The 19,827-nt window shown below is 43.0% G+C and overlaps 1 protein-coding gene across 3 annotated transcripts; it reads left to right on the forward strand.

Moving 5' to 3' along the window:
* On the forward strand, window positions 1,844–18,324 carry AAED1 (AhpC/TSA antioxidant enzyme domain containing 1). Of its 3 annotated transcripts, none has more exons than XM_013980378.2 (6): window positions 1,845–2,120; window positions 2,584–2,652; window positions 4,052–4,105; window positions 4,786–4,891; window positions 12,823–12,969; window positions 15,779–16,157. In XM_013980378.2, the coding sequence occupies exons 1-6, from the start codon at window positions 1,923–1,925 to the stop codon at window positions 15,904–15,906; spliced, it is 702 nt and encodes a 233-aa protein (XP_013835832.1). In that variant the 5' UTR covers window positions 1,845–1,922; the 3' UTR covers window positions 15,907–16,157. The 3 variants fall into 3 exon arrangements, with proteins under 3 accessions (XP_003130905.1, XP_013835832.1, XP_003130904.1); XM_003130856.4 differs by having other exon boundaries at window positions 1,846–2,120; window positions 12,838–12,969; window positions 15,779–18,324; XM_003130857.4 differs by lacking the exon at window positions 12,823–12,969 and having other exon boundaries at window positions 1,844–2,120.

The following is a 19,827-nucleotide window of genomic DNA, read 5'->3' on the forward strand; positions in this document are numbered from 1 at the left end:
GCGTTGCTGTGGCTCTGGCGTAGGCCGGGGGCTACAGCTCCGATTCAACCCCTAGCCTGGGAACCTCCATATGCCGCGGGAGCGGCCCAAGAAATAGCAACAATAATAACAACAACAACAACAAAAAGACAAAAGACAAAAAAAAAAAAAAAAAAAAAAAAAAAAAAAAAAAAAAAGAAATCCAGATATAAGGTTGAAAGAACTTGTAGACACAGAACCTAAATGTTGATCATGTTCTGCCCTGGAAATCTTAGACACATGGTCACTATCTATGAGAAACCCCAGTGCAAGACCAACCACCGAATCCAGGACCAGCTGAGTTTCACAGAGGCTGCAGAAATTCCTAAGTTTACCTATGCCTGCTTGTCCACAGCCTGCCCCAGGAGAAATTAAGTAGAACAGAAACATGCTTAAAAGACTAGGTGGTATGCATTGACCATAGGTTTCTACAAAACTGAAGCCAAGTCTTTTTCTTTTTCTTTCTTGGCAGCCCACAGAATATGAAAGTTCCCCTAGCCAAGGATCAAACAGAAGCACAGCAGCGACACCAGAAGCCACAGCAGTGACAGTGCCAGATCCTCAACCCACTGCACCACTTGGGAACTCCAAGCCATTTAATTCCATTTTCTTCATCCCTCACAATCCACCATTTACATACACACACACACACACACACACACACACACACACACAGAGGCACATCTCATTTGAGGGGCCTGGTAAATAGCTATAGCAAAACAAGTCTGAAAAAAGGGCATGGACTCCTGAAATGCCTAAAACATTTATAAATAGGTTTATTATATCAGCTCTTAAGAAATAGAGCCGGGGGAATTTTTTCAAGCGACAGCAATGTTCCATATTTTTATAGGGTTGTGGATAACAGATGGATAATAAGGTAAAACTCACCTAATCGGATTGATGCATAGGTTGTGATAGAGTAAAATGTTAACAGTAGAATCTAGGTAGTGGATATAAGAGTGTTCACTGGAAAAATCTTTCACCTTTTTGGGCAGGTTTAAAATTTTCCATGATAAAATGTTGGCAAATTATTAAATTTAAAAATTTAATTTAAAAAATGTGGGAGTTCCCGTCGTGGCTCAGTGGTTAACGAATTCAACTGGGAATCATGAGGTTGAGGGTTCGATCCCTGGCCTCGCTCAGTGGGTTAAGGATCTGGTGTTGCCGTGAGCTGTGGTGTAGGTCACAGACACCGCTCGGATCCTGCGTTGCTGTGGCTGTGGCGTAGGCCGGCAGCTGCAGCTCCAATTAGACCCCTGGCCTGGGAATCTCCATATGCCACGGGTGCAGCCCTAGAAAAGACAAAAAGCAAAAAAAATAAAAAATAAAAAAAAATAATTCCACCCTTAAGATCTGCACGACACCGTATGGTAATAATATCTTAAAAAAAAAAAGTAAGAGAGCTGAAAAAGGAGAGGGTTAAAAACGTACTAGATGGAAAAAAATCTATCCCATCACGGCATGTCCTTGGGCACTAGCTGTCTTGAACAGATAAAAACTAACTTCGGCTGATGCAGCTACGGAGTGAGCTGCTTTCTTCCCTTCTGGGCTCAGACCCTCCTCTTTCTCTCTTCTTACCAAGAGTTGGCTGAGTCAGAAAACGCGAGAGCGGGTCTCTACTTTCCCGCAACATCTCGACCGCCTGAGCTGCGTACAAGCCGAGACTCACCGGCAAGGTGCCACACTCGTCCCCCGCGGCGGGTCTGGACCAGACGCAGCTCCGCCCCTGCCCAGTGCCCCGCCCCTGCGCAGTGTTCCGCCCCGCCCTGCCTATGCACCCCGCCCCCTGCCCCGTGCCCCGCCCCCTGCCCCGTGCCCCGCCCCTTGCTCCTAGTTTGGCTGCAATCCCGCTCACAGACTGTCCCCAGCCGGTGCGACCTACGGGCGGGTAGTTCCTGGGCACGATGGCTTCGCCATTCGTGGCTCCGGTCACGCGGCAAGTCAGCGGTCGCGCCGCTCCAGCCTCAATTCCAAGCGGCCCCGAGAGTGGGCAGCCCCTGGCCGCCACCGTGGCCGAGATGCCCGTGCTGGACGCCTCCGGGAGGCGGGTGCTGTTCGGCTCGCTGTTCCGAGAGCGACGGGCTGTCGTGGTCTTTGTGCGGGTGAGCGCGGGCGGCGAGACAACCCGGAGCTGGGACCTCGCCCGCAGGCTGGGACGGAGGTTGCTTCCACGGCCCCAGCTAGGGGAAGTCCATCGGGTCCCTCAAAGGGTCCGGGGCCCGAGAGGGGAGACTGCTGGGCCTGGCCCTTCCCGTGATCATCCACTAGAGGCTTCTGGAATGCGAACTGCTCCTCTTGCTTCCTTGAACGGGAATAGAAAAGCAGCCCGCCAAGCCAAGGCCATTTTCTCAGCAAGCGAGGAGGCCTAGCAGGGACCGGGTGCGGCCTAATTTCAGTGCACTTTCGGGCGCTTCAGACTTTTTTTTTTTTTTCCTCTGACATCTTTTTCTACCTGCATGGGTGTTGCGTGAAGTAGTGTCACGCACAATAAAGTACTTGGTCCTTTGTGGATTCTGAAGTTGTTAGTTGCTAACTTGTCCTTTTTTGCCCATGTTGGGATTTCAGCATTTCCTGTGTTACATCTGCAAGGAATACGTAGAAGATCTGGCCAAAATCCCCAAGAGTTTCTTACAAGTAAGTTTCCTAAGCTTGAACAGCCGCGTGCCCGCTTCAGGGCAGCCTTGCGAAAGTCATCTGTCATTTATGAGGACTGCAATGGGATGAGGTGAGAGGAACGCGCCTCCTCTCCTTCGCAGACACAAACCCAGACTATTGCCATTCCACACATCTCTCCAACGCCTCTAAAAGGGGGTCAGACGCGTTAGAAATCTGTTTCGGGCCGTTTCATTCCTGCCTGATTATAAACATATTATCCATAATAATACTTTTGATGTTATTTAATAACTTGCTGTTCTTAAAAGTTGATTGATGACCAAAACCAAATGTTAGAAATTATTGCTGTTTCCTTCCCTTTATTTTTGCAATAAATAACACTCCAGGGGAGTTCCTGTCGTGGCGCAGTGGTTAACAAATCCGACTAGGAACCATGAGGTTGCGGGTTCGGTCCCTGCCCTTGCTCAGTGGGTTAACGATCTGGCGTTGCCGTGAGCTGTGGTGTAGGTTGCAGACGGGGCTCAGATCCCACGTTGCTGTGGCTCTGGCGTAGGCCAGTGGCTCCAGCTCCGATTGGACCCCTAGCCTGGGAACCTCCATATGCCGCGGGAGCGGCCCAAAGAAATAGCAAAAAGACAAAAAAAAACAAACAAACAAAAAAAACACTCCAAATAATTGTTCATTATAGGAAAATACTAGTATATCTTAAAGGTAAACTTTTGTATTGTTAATGGAATGCACATTCCACATCCCTATGACAACCACACGCATGTGTATTTCTTCAGGCATATAAAAATTTGTCCCCAGATGAGGGTTTTTTTTTTGTCTTTTTAAGGCCTCACCTAGGGCATGAGGAGGTTCCCAAGCTAGGGGTCAAATCGGAGCTGTAGCTGCTGGCCTATGCCACAGCCACAGCAATGCTGGATCTGAGCCGCATCTGCCACCTACGCCACAGCTCATGGCAATGCTAGATCCCTAACCCACTGAGCAAAGCCAGGGATGGAACCTGGTCCTCATGGATACTAGTCAGATTCATTTCCCTGAGCTTTTGAGTGAAGGGGTTGGGTAGCTTTTGTAAACCTAAGATACATTTTTATCCGATCTTATCAATTGAAATGTGAAAGAATGAAATTGCTGATTAACCTTCCTTTTATTGTTTTTATTGTTGTTTAATGTACACCTTTGGGGAAAGTGTAGAGAAGTACTGACTATATTATTTTGCAATTCTTACTTAGCAAAGAGTCATCTGAGCATTTTAGTATACACTTCTTTACTTTGACTCACACAATTTTGATGTTTATACCATTCTTCTAGAAGCCTATAGGTGGCATTAGACTGGAGCAAAAGAGTTGGATTAGAGAAAGTTATATGAAATGTATAATTTCCAATAATATGTACATGTCTTTTTTCTCTCTGAAAGGAAGCAAACGTCACTCTTATAGTGATTGGACAGTCATCCTACCATCATATTGAGGTAAATATTTGGCAAATTGGGAAACTACAGGTTAAATCTCTTTCAGACATAAAAATCAGATTATTTGAAAAGAACAAAATAAGGCCATTTGCAGCACCATGGATGGAACCAGAGACTCTCATACTAAGTGAAGTAAGACAGAAAGAAAAAGACAGAAAGAAAAAGATCCGGCGTTGCCATGAGCTGTGGTGTAGGTTGCAGACGCGGCTCAGATCCCGCATATGATATCACTTATATCTGAAATCCAATGTATGGCACAAATGAACCTATCTACAGAAAAGAAACAAAGTCATGGACATGGAGAAGAGACTTGTGGTTGCCAAAGGGGAGGAGGAGGGAGTGGGATGGACTGGGAGTTTGGGGTTAGTAGATGCAAACTCTTGCATTTGGAGTGGATAAGCAATGAGATCCTGCTGTATAGTACAGGGAACTATATCCAGTCACTTGTGATGAAACATGATGGAGGATAATGTGAAAAAAAAAGAGCACATATATATGTATAACTGGGTCACTTTGCTGTACAGCAGAAATTGACAGAACATGGTAAATCAACTATAATAAAGTTTTAAATTATATTTTAAGCCACTAAATATAGATTAAATATGTTAAAATTAAGTCAGATGATCACTATTTTTCTCTCATTTCTTTTGATAAAAATTCCAGCTCTTCTTTTCTTTCAGCCTTTCTGCAAACTAACTGGGTATTCTCACGAAATCTATGTTGATCCTGAGAGAGAAATTTATAAAAGATTGGGAATGAAAAGAGGTGAAGAAATTGCCTCTTCAGGTAAGACATAGCATATCTCAAGTAGAAAAATTCATAGTTTAGTTCACATTTCACAGGCGTATATGCATAGGGGAACAAATGGTAAATTCATAAATCAGCCTGATTGGGGTTTTTTGCGGGGGGCTTATTTTTATTTTGTTTTGGTTTTTGTTGCTGCACCCACAGCATGTGGAAGTGCTGGGCCAGAGATCAAACCCGTGCCACATCAGTGACAACACAGGATCTTTAACCTGCTGAGCCATGAGGAGACTCCAAATAAGCCTGCGTTTTATGATTCTAGTAAGCGTCCAGATTCATGAGACTCTAAAAAATTCATTTCCTGGATATAATGGTGTGGAAGGCTGTTGGTGAAATACTAAGTAAACGAAAAACACAAATTGCAGAAGTGTTTTTAGTATGATTTCATTTTTGTGAAAATAAAAACCATTTTCATAAAGATCCATAGCATATAAGTGTGTGTATGATGAAAAATGTTTTAAAAGATATTGCAGCGGGAGTTCCCACTGTGGCTAAGTGGTAATGAACCCAACTAGTATCCATGAGGATGTGGCTTTGATCCCTGGCCTCGCTCAGTGGATTAAGGATCTAGCATTACCATGGGCTGTGGTACAGGTCGGCTCAGATCCCACATTGCCCAGGCTGTGGCATAGCTGCAGCTCTCGTTCAACCCCTAGCCTGGGAACTTCCATATGCCAGTGGTACAGCCCTAAAAACAGCAAAATAAAAGTAAAATAAAAATAAAAGATATTGCAGTGTTTACCCCAAGGTGTGGGAATGAGAGAGTGGCTTTTGTATTTTTTGCAATGAAATTACTTTTTTAATTAAAAGTAAAATAATATTGCTTAAGTTGATATATCTTCATACCTTAACACCATGGCTTTGAATATTGTACTTTTTTTTTTTTTCTTTTTAGGGCCACACTCAAGGCATATGGAAGTTCCCAGGCTAGGGGTATAATCAGAGCAACAGCTGCCGGCCTACACCACAGCCACAGCAACGCCACATCCGAGGCACGTCTGCAACCTACACCACAGCTCACGCCAACGCCCGATCCTTAACCCACCAAGCAAGGCCAAGGATCAAACCCCTAACCTCATGGTTCCTAGTCTGATTCATTTCCACTGCACCATGGTGGGAACTCCAATACTCTTTTTTAATTGATGAAATCTTACTTTTCATTTAAAGCCTACTTCAAAGGGGCTCTTAAGAGCTCTTCAAGCTGAAGCAACTGCTTCGTCATTGTATTTAAGAATAGCTTGTACATTATTATATATGTATACTCCATTATTGCACTTAAGGTGGTCAGTAGTGTACTTAGTTGAAAAGTTTGTGTTTTATTCATCTATATATGGTCCACATTCTCTGCCCTTAGCACAATTCTTTATAATTAAGAGTATAACAAGCTTTAGGTGAGCTATTTATATGTATTTTAGGTAGAAGGAACTTGGCTTCTGAAATATCAAATAAGAGAACTCACCTTGAAATCAAATTATATATGGAGTTTCCATTGTGATGCAGCAGAAACAATCTGACTAGGATCCATGAGGATGTGGGTTTGATCCCTGGCCTTGCTCAGTGGGTCGAGGATGTAGCGTTGCCGTGAGCTGTGGTGTAGGTCGCAGATGTGGCTTGGATGCTGTGTGTTGCTGTGGCTGTGGCATGGGCCAGCAGCTGTAGCTCCAGCTTGACCCCTAGGCTGGGAACCTCTGTATGCCGCAGGTGCAACCCTAAAAAGCAAAAAAAAAAAAAAAAAAAGGAAGAAAAGAAAAAGAAATCAAATAATTTAGTCTCAATAAATGTTGAGAGTGACACCCATGGCACCCATGGTGTCAGATAGTCCTAGAAGGACTGTTAAAAGACACAGCCCAGGAGTTCCCTGGTGGCTCAGCGGGTTAAGGACCTGATGTTGTCCCTGCTGCAGTTCAGGTCACTGCCGTGGCATGGGTTCCATCCCTGGCCTAGGAACTTCCACATGCCACAGGCATGAGCTGCCCTCCTACCCTCCTACCCCAGTCTGGCAAAAAAAAAAAAAAAAAAAAAAAGGCACAGCCCTGCCATTTCGATGCTTGTAATCAACTCTGGGAGACAGATGCAGTTGATTTTATGACAGTTTAGGGCTATAAAAGAATGTACACTGGCAATACCTATACTGCAAGAAATGTCTAATACCAGAGAAGCACTGGGAAAGAGGGATCTGGGAAGGTTTCATCGAGGTGATAACGTTTTTTAAGTTAGCTGGAGGAAATAAGGTTGGGAATGGTCCAGCTGACAGAAAGTAGCACTTGCAAAAACACACAGGCACGAAAAAATGTGACTCTTGGAGAAGTACAGATTGCTATGTCTGGCTGGAGTCCAGGAGCCAGTTGGGGGATTGGTGTGAGCCAAGAGGCAGGTTGTGGCCAATTCATGCCGAGTCTGGGAACATGCCAGGGAGTTTGGATTTGTTTTGAAGGTAATTGGGAAGTCATACAGGTAGTGGAGTGGAGAAGCGATACAGTCATGTGGCCAGCGTGGAGCAGTCATTGGAACCTGCCAAACCAGAGCCACCGATATTCTTATAACAAGATTGTAGTAATGGCCGGAAAGAAATGACAGGGCCTGGAGCAGAGATGCAGAGGAGAGGACAGATCATGAAGCTACTTATGAGGTGGAGTTGACGTGATCCCTTTACTGATGTTTTCAGGTGGTTTTGTTTGTTTGTTTTTGCTTTTTAGGGCTGCACCCGTGGCATAGGGGAGTTCCCAGACTAGGGGTCAAATCGGAGTTAGAGCTGCCGGCCTTCACCGCAGCCACAGCAATGCAGGATCCGAGCCTCGTCTGTGACCTACACCACAGCCAGCAGCGCTGCCAGATCCTTAACCCCCTGAGCAAGGCCAGGGATTGAATCCGCATCCTCACGGATACTAGTTGGGTTCACAACCAGCTGAGCCACAACAGGAACTCCCTTACTGATGTTTTTAAAGAAAGCAACCTAAACTTTATTTATTTATTTATTTTGTCTTTTTAGAGCTGCACCCTCAGCATATGGAGGTTCTCAGGCTAGGGGTTGAGTCGGGGCTGTAGCCGCCAGACTACCCACAGCGACAGCAATACCAGATCCAAGCCTCATCTGCAACCTACACTACAGCTCATGGCAACACCGGATCCTTAACCCAGAGCAAGGCTAGGGATTGAACCTGTGTCCTCATGGACACTAGTCAGATTTGTTTCTGCTGAGCTACGACAGGAACTCCAACTTTATTAAACCTAATGATGAGCTAGCATAAATACAGAGTTTTCTCTTTTTCCCCCTTTCTTTATTCTTTTATTTTATTTATTTTTTTATTTTTTGGTCTTTTGTCTTTTTAGGGCCGCACCAGTGGCATATGGAGGTTCTCAGGCTAGGGGTCAAATCGGAGATACAGCTGCTGGCCTACACCAGAGCCACAGCAATGCCAGATCCGAGCTGCGTCTGCAACCTACACCACTGCTCACAGCAATGCAGGATCCTTAACCCAACTGATCGAGGCCCGGGATCGAACCCACAACCTCAAGGTTCCTGGTCGGATTTGTTTCCACTGCGCCATGACGGGAACTCCTCCCCTTTCTTTTTGGTATAGGAAATTGCAACAGTATAGATTGTGAACCTCTGTCTTTGGTGGATGTTTTCCTGTGCTGTGGCAGAGTCTCAGCAGGTGTAAGGTCTATTTATCATTTAGCACTTTAGATATAAACTGTGAGTTTCACTTTAGTAACACCTCACCACTCATTACCTCAGTAAAAATATGGAATGGCAAAGAAAGCAGAAGACTTTGAAGCAAAATATATATTCTTGTCATTATAAGAGTATATTCAAATCACTTAAACTCCTTTGATCTGTGTTAAAGTACCGTATTTCCAAACAGAAAATATTAGGTTCTTACAAAATAATTTTTGAAAATTCCTACCTGAAAAAGTGTGAATCTCAGAATCAGTCCTAGAATAATTCTACTTTAAAATTAGGACACTAGGAGTTCCCGTCGTGGCGCAGTGGTTAACGAATCCGACTAGGAACCATGAGGTTGCGGGTTCGATCCCTGCCCTTGCTCAGTGGGTTAAGGATCCGGCGTTGCCGTGAGCTGTGGTGTAGGTTGCAGACGTGGCTCAGATCCCAAGTTGCTGTGGCTCTGGCGTAGGCTGGTGGCTACAGCTCCGATTCAACCCCTAGCCTGGGAACCTCCATATGCTGCGGGAGCGGCCCAAGAAATAGCAACAATAACAACAACAACAACAATAAAAAAAGACAAAAGACAAAAGACAAAAAAAAAAAAAAAAAGAATGAATGTTTAAAAAAAAATAAATAAAAAAAATAAAATTAGGACACTAAAAATAAGACATAATAATTTAAAATTAAAGGATCAGTTTATGAGGACAAAAAATAAGAAAAAAAGCTACTAGGAATTCCCTGGTGGCCTAGCTGGTTAAGGATCTGGTGTTGTCACTGCTTTGGCTTGAGCTGCTGCTGTGGCATGGGTTCAGTCCCTGGCCTGGAAATTTTTGCATGCCACGGGCACAACCAAAAAAAAAAAAAAAAAGAAGAAAACTACTAAATTCAGGAAGATTTGAGTTTACCTAGTGTTTCACTTTGCCTAATTTGATAAGCCAATTTATAATATATCTGCAGTGATTCCTATAGACAGCAAATAAGTACAATGCAGAAAACATGCCTCTTATATACGTATTTAATCTAATGTTTTAAGTTAAAATTCAGGTCTTAAGTCCAAGAATCAAAGTAAAGAGGGAAAAAAAAAACAAAAAAAACAGGAGTTTTACACATAACTAAATTTTCTTTTCTTTTTTTTTTTTCTTTTTTTTTTTTTTTTGTCTTTTAGGCCCACACCCATGGCATATGGAAGTTCCCAGGCTAAGGGTGGAGTTGCATCTGCAGCTGCTAGCCTACACCACAGCCACAGCAATGCCAGATCTGAACTGCATCTGAGACCTATACCACATCTCATTGCAATGCCGGCTCGTTAACCCACTAAGCGAGGCCAGGGATCAAGCCCAAGTCCTTATGGATACTAGCTGAGTTAGCTACCACTGAGCCACGACAGAAGCTCCCACATAACTAAATTTGTATTGGCAAAATTAGATTGTGCTTGAAAGCAAAAATTGTGAAATTTCAGGTTGTGGATCTTCTTCAATTGACTTTCTAAAATTTCAGAAATATTATTATAATTATTATTATTTGCTTTTTAGGTCCGCGCCCGTGACATGGAAATTCCCAGGCTAGGGGTCAAATCAGAGCTACAGCTGCTGGCCTGTGCCACAGCCACAGCAACACAGGATCCAAGCCACATCTGTGACCTACACCATAGCTCACGGCAATGCCAGATCCTTTAACCCACTGAGCAAGGCTAGGGATTGAACCTATATCCTCACAGATCCTAGTTGAGTTAGTTAACCACCGAGCCACGACGGGAACTCCCTAAAATTTCAGAAATATTAAATGACCCTTCTTTGGACATAAGATAGCTTGCATTTATGAACACATTTTAGATAGGAGATCCTAGAAAACAGTAAACTTTAGTTTTTTATCCATGTCTCTAATGAACCTGGTATTTGTTTCTTGGTAAGATAAATGTTTATCTTAATATAAACGTGAAGGAAATAGAAGAGTTGGAGGAGTTCCCGTCGTGGCTCAGTGGTTAACAAATCCGACTAAGAACCATGAGGCTGCGGGTTTGATCCCTGGCCTTGCTCAGTGGGTTGGGGATCCAGCGTTGCCGTGAGCTGTGGTGTAGGTTGCAGACGCGGCTTGGATCCTGCATTGCTGTGGCTCTGGCATAGGCCGGTGGCTACAGCTCCGATTCGACCCCCAGCCTGGGAACCTCCATATGCTGCAGGAGCAGCCCAAGAAATGGCAAAAAGACAAAAAAAAAAAAAAAAAAAAAGAACAGTGGAGTCCAAAATTAAAGGAAAAAAAAAAAATGAAAGACATAAAAGAAGTTCCTGTTGTGGCTCAGAGGGTTAAGAACCTGACATAGTGTCCATGATGATGTGGGTTCCAACCCTGGCCTTGCTCAGTGGGTTAAAGGCATAGGTTGCAGCTGCATCTTGGATCCAGCATCGCTGTAGCTGTGGCATAGGCTGGCAGCTGCAGCTCCAATTCAACCCCTAGCCCTAGCCCTGGCCCAGGAACTACCATATGCCGCAGGTGCAGCCATAAAAAGAAAAAGAAAAAAGATATAAAAGGCAGAGGTAGGAGACTGAGTTTCTTTACTCAAAGGGAGTGGAAGAGGAATAAATAGGAAAACTGACAGCCAAGGGAAAATGGAGAGATAGCTGTAGTTGCTATTATTACAGCTAAACCTCAAAAGTTGGAGGGTTTTTTTTGGTTTTGTTGTCTTTTGTCTTTTTAGGGCCACACCCCCGGCATATGGAGATTCCCAGGCTAGGGGTCGAATTGGAGCCACAGCTGCCGACCTACCCACAGCCACAGCAATGCGGGATCCTAGCCGTGTATGTGACCTATATCACAGCTCACGGCAATGCCAGATCCCTAACCCACTGAGCCAGGCCAGGGATTAAGCCCTCATTCTCATGGGTACTAGTCAGGTTCGTTAGCCATTGAGCCACAACAGGAACTCCTAAATCTCCAGGTCTTAATAGCATAACACGGGAAAAGGTTCGTTCTTTTTCTTTTACATTTCAAGAAGGGGTATGGATTGGGTGCTTCTCTAAGCCGCAATCCAGGGACACAGTAGGAAAGACTCAGGCCCCTTCCATCTTGGGGCTCTGCCATCTTCAGCCTAAGCTTCCAAGGATGTAGAAGGAACATGGAAAATTGAGCTTGGGAGGTTTTTATGCGGTGCCCTGGAAGTGGCACACATCATTTTATTCATTGGTTAGAGCTTAGGCATGTGCTATCCTAGACTGCCAAGAGGACTGGGACATGTTTAACTGTGGTCCCAGAAATAGGAAACTGGTATTTGACCAGCACATAACAGCCTGTGCCACAGTGTCTCTTGAAAAGAAATGTAGTCATCTATTAGTAGGTAAGAGACAAAACAAAATATAAATGGGGAATTTAAAATGAAAGTATGACCAGTTTGAGAAGGCTGTTGCTGCCATTTTTCTGTGGAAAATGAAAATGATCTGGGTCTGTTATCACTTCTTCCTTTAAAGCAGTAGTTCTCAACCAGGGACAGTTTTTGCCCCCGCCCGCCAGGGGGACCTTTGACATTGTCTGGAGACATTATTGACTGTCACGACTTGGTGAATGCTGCGGCATCTAGTAGGTGCAAAGATCAAGGACAATGTAATCAGCCTGCATTGCACAGGACAAAGAATTACCTGGTCTGAAACATCAGTAGTGAAAGGCTGAGAAACCATTCTTTGAAGGAAGAAGAAAAGTCAAAAGTAAGGAGTTCCCGTCGTGGTGCAGCAGAAATGAGTCTGACTAGGTTGCCGGATTCGATCTCTGGCCTCGATCAGTGAGTTAAGGATCTGGCATTGCCGTGAGCTGTGGTGTAGGTCGCAGATGCAGCTCGGATCTGGTGTTGCTGTGACTGTGGTGTAGGCTGGCGGCAACAGCTCCGATTAGACCCCTAGCCTGGGAATCTCCATGTGCTGCAGGTGCGTCCCTAAAAAGACAAAAGACCAAAAAAAAAAAAAAAAAAGTAAGATGACCCATAAGAAAGAGACTGTTTTGGAGTTTCCACTGTGGTGCCGTGGGATCGGTGGCATCTCTGCAGCACCCGGACGCAGGTTCAATCCCTGGCCTGGCACAGTGGGTTAAGGATCTGGCATTGCCACACCTGCGGCATAGGTCACAACTGCAGCTAGGATCTGATCGCTGGCCTGGAAAGTCCATATGCTGTGGGGGCAGCCAAAAAAAAGAGAGTGTTTTCTAGAAGTACTAATGTTACCTTAATATCTAATCAAATATAAAATGTAACATCTAAAGACAGTTCTTAATATTTCAGGAAAGAGCCCTCATATAAAATCAAACATACTCTCAGGAAGCATTCGGAGCCTGTGGCGGGCAGTGACTGGCCCTCTTTTTGATTTTCAAGGAGACCCAGCTCAGCAAGGTGGAACAGTCATTTTAGGTCCAGGTAAGCCTCAAAGCCCCGTTTCAGCAGCACGCTTCTGGTGCTTTGTAGAAATCCACAGGCCATCCACTTCCTTCATAAAACAGCCACCATGTAAAAATAGGCCACTTGATATCATAGCAGCTGTGCTGTCATAGGGGACATCATTTGTTTTCAAATGCTTCTGTGTATCTTTGATGTCTGTTTACTGGATGTCATGTGGCCATCATTCCATGCCTGAGTGATTCCATGTATTTGGGATAAGGAAAGTCAGCAGGGGTTTGGTGACTTGTATATGGCTATAACACTCTAAAAATTTTAGTGGAGGTAAACATTAAAAAAAGAGAGAAAGGGAGTTCCAGTTGTGGCGCAGTGGTTAACGAATCCGACTAGGAACCATGAGGTTGCGGGTTCGGTCCCTGGCCTCTCTCAGTGGGTTAAGGATCCGGCGCTGCCACGATCTGTGGTGTAGTTTGCAAACTTGGCTTGGATCCTGCTTTGCTGTAGCTCTAGTGTAGGCCAGCGGCTACAGCTCTGATTAGACCCCTAGCCTGGGAACGTCCATATGCCAAGGAAGCGGCCCTAGAAAAATGGCCAAAATACCAAAAAAAAAATAAATAAATAAAAAATTAAGAATAAATAAATAAAATAAGAGAGAAAGCCATCAAGCATTCTTTTTTTTTTTTTTTGTCTTTTTTTTTTTTTGTCATTAGAAGGATCAACCTAGTTATTTATAGCTAACAAACCTAGCTAACTTGCTCAATGTCAGAAATCAAGTCAGCCCCAGGAACAGCTTATTCAAACAACAATGACCCTAAGCCACATCCTTTAAATAGCTTTATTGATCAGTTTGGACCACCTGAAATTCCTTTGGCTTCCCTCTGCTAAATGGTTGGGCATTGGATCTGTCTTGCAGTCAGGGACAAACACCCGTATGAAAGTGCCAAAACGCCTAAATCTCTATGCTGTAAACTGATTTTTCTTGGTACTTCATCTTTAAAACTGTCCACATGAGTAAGCATAGCTTCTATGAGATGTAAATTTAACATTTACTTTAATAAATTCCAAATGTCTTAAAAGAAGTCTTTATAAGGAGGATTTTTTTTTTTTCTGTCTTTTTGCCTTTTCTAGGGCTGCACCTGTGGCACATGGAGGTTCCCAGGCTAGGGGTCTAATCTGAGCCGTAGATGCCGGCCTACACCACAACCACAGCAAAGCGGGATCCGAGCCTCGTCTGCAACCTACACCACAGCTCATGGCAATGCTGGATCTTTAATCCACTGAGTGAGGCCAGGGATCAAACCTGCAACCTCATTGTTCCTAGTCGGATTCGTTAACCACTGTGCCACAACGGGAACTCCTATAAGGAGGATTTTGATCAAGCATTATGACTTTTTGGCTTTTTGCAGCTGGAACACTATGGCTAGCTAAAATCTAAAATCTGTCATTTTATGTAATCTCCCTTTCCCTCCCTCTCACAAATTTACACGAGTTAGACTGGCCAAAAAAGAAGCCTTGCTTTATGAGAATGAGTCCTATAAATTAGCCCAGAATGACATTAAGCCATGTTTCTGAATGAATTTCCATTCTCAGACTTGTAAGGTATTATTTTTTGAGTCTCTCATCTCCAAATTTTGGCATCATTTGAGCACACATTCAGTTGTATAAGAATGCAAAGCACACAGCATCATTTAGGTGCCAAGTTGGGAACAGACTTAATAAGGAGAATATTTTGATACTACCTATTGGAGAAATTGTAGCTCCTGTAAGGAGAGAGCTGGGTTTACATATTTATACAAATCTATTATCACAGTTAAACAAGTATTTCATTTTGCCTTATTTGCTAATAAGCCAGTTTATGATATTCAATCTAAAGCGATTACTGTAGACAGCAGATAAATACAATGCAGAAAACATGCTTCTTACAATGTTTACTTAATGTAATGTTTGAAGTTAAAATTCTGGCCTTGGAGTTCCCGTCATGGCTCAGTGGTTAACGAATCCGACTGGGAACCATGAGGTTGCAGGTTCGATCCCTGGCCTTGCTCAGTGAGTTGAGGATCTGGCGTTGCCGTGAGCTATGGTGTAGGTTGCAGACGCGGCTCGGATCCCGAGTTGCTGTGGCCCTGGCGTAGGCCGACAGCTGCAACTCCAACTGGACCCCTGGCCTGGGAACCTCCGTGTGCTGCGGGAGCGGCCCTAGAAAAGGTAAAAAACAAGACAAAAAAAAAAAAAAAAAAATTCTGGCCTTGAGTCCAAGAATCAAAGTAAACAGAACGTAAGACCATAAATGACGACTGTTTTATTTGAGCACATAAAAGGATTGTGAACATCTAAACGTATGTAACTTAATGCTATTATTTTTCAGCTTCTTTTGGTCTATGGTTCTAATGCAGTCAGCCTATTAAATCAGTGTTTGGGAGTGAATTTTTTTAAGGTAGTGATTTATTCCATTATCGCACTTAAGATCCAGATGGTGATTTTCCAGCTCGATATCTACATTAGTTCCATATTCTGCCTGTCTGTTTGACAACATATTTTATTGAATTACATTTAATAAAACCTAATAGAAGCTTATAATTTAAGGATCTTTCCCCTTGGATCTCATAAAACATTAAGTAGCACTCTGATTTAATGATAATTTTTGTCATGCTTTATTACCTTAATTAAAAATTATTATATCATTATATAGAGGATATTATGTACTCCAGGTAATTGGTTTTCCCCTTTGGACTAATTAAAAGTTGAAATGCTTCCTTGATTCTAGCAAGCACTAAATCTAATGAATAACACTGTATATCAACCTCTGTCTTTTATTCATATTCTCTTCTAGGTAACAATATCCATTTTATACATCGTGATAGGAATAGGTTGGATCACAAACCCATCAACTCTGTTTTACAGCTCGTAGGCGTTCAGCATGTGGACTTTTCAAGCCGACCTTCAGTTATCCACGTGTGACATTACAGACTCTGTTGCTTTCAAATGGACCTTGGGATGTGACCCAAAATATCGGAACGTAATAATATCCTTGTGCCGTGTCTAACTTGTTGACTCTTCCCAGCCTTTGAGGAGTTATGAAAACATAGAAAGATCATGTACCCACCAGCTGAGTAGCATGCTGAGAGGCATCAGTTGTCAAAATTGTGCTATCCATTTATAACTTTATAACTTTGAAAGGCTTGTTTTATAAAAACATTTTTGTAAAAAAATGAATTTTTTTTTCTTGGCCACAGCATGCAGTGACTTGATTTAGGATCTCTGTTCTCAGACCAGGGATTGAACCTGTGCCACAGTGGTGAAAGTGCTGAGTCGTAACCACCAGGGAACTCCAAAAAAATTAAATTTCATTTATACAAAATAAAACGTTAAAAACTATAAAATTGTAGCAGTTTCCTGGTAGCTCAGCAGGTTAAGGATGGGGCATTGTCACTGCTGTGGCATGGGTTCAATCCCTGGCAGGAACTTTCACGTGCCATGGATGTGGTCAAAAAAAAAAAAGCTATAAAATTATATATACCATTTTTTATTTTATATTATGGTATATCCATTCAATGAACATTTTTTGGCCATTAAAAATCATAAATTCTTTTTTTTTTTTTTTGTCTTTTTGCTATTTTTTGGGCCGCTCCTGTGGCATATGGAGGTTCCCACACCAGGGGTCCAATTGGAGCTGTAGCCACCGGCCTACACCAGAGCCACAGCGATCAGAGCCGCGTCTGCAACCTACACCACAGCTCATGGCAACGCCAGATCCTCAACTCACTGAGCAAGGCCAGGGATCGAACCCACAACCTCATGGTTCCTAGTCGGATTCATTAACCCCTACGCCACGATGGGAACTCCCAAAAATCATAAATTCTTATGAAGAACATATGAGGGGAGGAGTTCCCATTGTGGCTCAGTGGAAATGAACCCGACTAATGTCCATGAGAACATGAGTTCGATCCTTGGCCTCAGTGGGTTAAGGATCTGGCATTTCTGTGATGTAGGCCAGCAGCTGTAGCTCTGATTAGACCCCTAGCCTGGGAACCTCCATATGCTGTGGGTGTGGCCCTAAAAAGCAAAAAATAAAAGAAGAAAAGACAGGAAGTAAATCTACCAGAATATCACCATTAGGTATCTCTAGGTGGTAAGATTACAAGTTTTTTTTATTATATTTTCCATACTTTTCTATATTTCCCAACTATTCTGTAATGAACATGATTCATTTTTTTTTTGGCCAGGAAAAGGACTTTAAAAATTAAACCAAGAGGTGTTCCTGGCTGTGGCACAGCAGTTAAGGATCTGGAATTGTCTCTGTGGCGGCACAGGTTCGATCCCTGGCCCAGCACCCTTGGTTAAGGATCTGGCAGTGCTGCAGGTGCAGCATAGGTTGAAACTGCGGCTCAGATTTGATCCCTGGCCCAGGAACTTCGATATGCTGTGGGTGCAACCAAAAAAATTAAATGAAGAAAATATTCCTACATAGCAAGCTCCACAAAGGTGCAATTATTTATCTAGGCACAGTCCACGGGTTTCTATCCTAATCACTTTCCTTGGAGGAAATACAGCAGATTGAACCTTTATAGAGCCTGTGTTCATAGCACCTTGACCGCAGACCCACTATCATTTCACTGGGATTTTGTTGAGAGGGTGGGTTACTGGTAAAAAGAAACATATGTTTTAGATATTTAAGATACCTATTTAAAATATGATTACTGGAGTTGCTGTCATGGCTCATCAGAAAGGAATCTGACTAGTATCCATGAGGATGCAGGTTCTATCCATGGTCTTGCTCTATGGGTTAAGGATCTGGGGTTGCCGTGAGCTGTGGTGTAGGTTGCAGATGCGGCTCAGATCTGGGGTTGCTGTGGCTGTGGTGTAAACCAGCAGCTACAACTCCAGTCGACCCCTAGACTGGGAGCCTCCATATGCCGCAGTGGCAGCCCTAAAAAGACAAAAAATTTTAAAAATAAAATAAGATTACTATGCTTTTTTTTGAAAGAAAATTTTAAGAATTGTTTAAACTAAAGAAAAAAAACAACTTTGTAATTTAAATGTACACTGTGGTTTGGTTGTGGACAGCTTCTATTTCACAGCCCCAAAGTGCTTTTAATTTAGTAGGCTATTGTCATCTTTTATTTTTCTAGAATTTTAATATGTTTAGTTGGGACATATCCCAGAAATTCTAATGAAAAGTACAGCAAGTTTGAAGTGTTAGTAATTTTTAACAAGTATAATTCTGCTTTGAACTTCTAATACTTTAATATCAAGCATATGGAGTCAGACACAAAAATATACATTTAAAATGTCCAAATATTTGAATATAATTGCATGTGTATATATATATATATATGAAAAATCATGTTTTTAATCAATAAAATGAAATATCTCATACATTTAAAATTATTTTGTTAAAAAAAAAAAAGGAAGTTACCATCATGGCACAGCATAAACGAATCCGACTAGGAACCATGAGATTGCAGGTTCGATCCCTGGCCTCGCTCAGTAGGTTAAGGATCTGGCGTTGCCTTGAGCTGTGGTGTAGGTCGAAGATGAGGCTCGGATCTGGCGTTGCTGTGGCTGTGGTGTAGGCTGGCAGCAACAGCTCCGATTAGACCCCTAGCCTGGAAACCTCCATGTGCTGCTGGTGCAGCCCTAAAAGGACAAATGCCAAAAAAATAAATAAATAAAATTATTTTGTGCTTTTTTTTTATTGTAAGGAAGGACTAGTAGCCTGAATCCCTTTACTGCTTTTAAACTTGAAACTGCTGGATCATACTTGTACACAATTTGTATATTTATAAATGTATATCACCTTTTTCTAAGATACATAAATGTTCTGTATGTGGTTTTAGGGAGGAACAGTTACAAAAATACAGTGCAGTGGCAAATTGCCTACCCAAACAAACATATTTAATATGTTACTTGTAATAGGTCATGTGAAATATATAAACATATTCCACTGACCAATAATATACTGGACTCAAAATTTTGAAAAACCTTTCTGTGATAAATATATAGAAGTACAGGAAAAAAGAATAGTAACATCTAGCACTTTCACAGGGCTCATTATTTGCCAGGTACTATTCCAAGTGTTTTATATACTTTAGCTCTATGGAGTTGATATTCCTGTTATCATCATCATTGTATCTCTGTTTTTACCGAGTAGAAACACCACCTTTTTTTAAGCTGAATTATAAGACAGTGAAGAAATGCCACAAAGGCCAAACAAGCAGAAACCAGGCTAAAGACCAAGCATTGAAGCCATGGGCTGCCCAAGGGCTCTCCTCCTCCCAAGAATTAGAAAAGGCTGTTCTTAGCTGACGCAGGCCTTACACCACAGAGAGTTAAAATCAAGAACACTGTCGTGGAGTTCCCGTCGTGGCGCAGTGGTTAACGAATCCGACTAGGAACCATGAGGTTGCGGGTTTGATCCCTGCCCTTGCTCAGTGGGTTAACGATCCGGCGTTGCCGTGAGCTGTGGTGTAGGTCGCAGACGCGGCTCGGATCCCGTGTTACTGTGGCTCTGGCGTAGGCTGGTGTCAACAGCTTCGATTCGACCCCTAGCCTGGGAACCTCCATATGCCGCAGGAGCTGCCCAACAAATGGCAAAAGACAAAAAAAAAAAAAAAAAAAAAACAAACAAACAAAAAAAAAAGAACACTGTCGTGGTTCAGTGGCTATGAATCTGACTTGAAAAAAAAAGACAAAGAACACTGCTTAAAGTACTTCCCTAGAGCGCTACTGGGCGGGGAGGGGTCCCACTGTGGCTCTGTAGCTTAAGAATCTGACTAGTGTGAGGATTCGGGTCTGATCCCTGGCCTTACTCAGCGGGTTAAGGATCGAGCAACAAGACCTGTGATGTAGGTTGCAGATGCAGCTTGGATCTGGTGTGGC

This window comes from Sus scrofa, chromosome 10 (assembly GCF_000003025.6).
Source record: "Sus scrofa isolate TJ Tabasco breed Duroc chromosome 10, Sscrofa11.1, whole genome shotgun sequence".
In the NCBI taxonomy this organism is placed as follows: Eukaryota; Metazoa; Chordata; class Mammalia; order Artiodactyla; family Suidae; genus Sus; species Sus scrofa.

What these genes read in the sequence shown, in the direction of transcription:
- AAED1 (XM_013980378.2), top strand. Translation starts at nt 1,923, where the DNA reads ATGGCTTCGCCATTCGTGGCTCCGGTCACGCGGCAAGTCAGCGGTCGC. An exon ending in CTGTCGTGGTCTTTGTGCGG is followed by an intron (nt 2,121 to 2,583) that starts GTGAGCGCGGGC and finishes TTGGGATTTCAG; the next exon opens with CATTTCCTGTGTTACATCTG. An exon ending in TCCCCAAGAGTTTCTTACAA is followed by an intron (nt 2,653 to 4,051) that starts GTAAGTTTCCTA and finishes TCTCTCTGAAAG; the next exon opens with GAAGCAAACGTCACTCTTAT.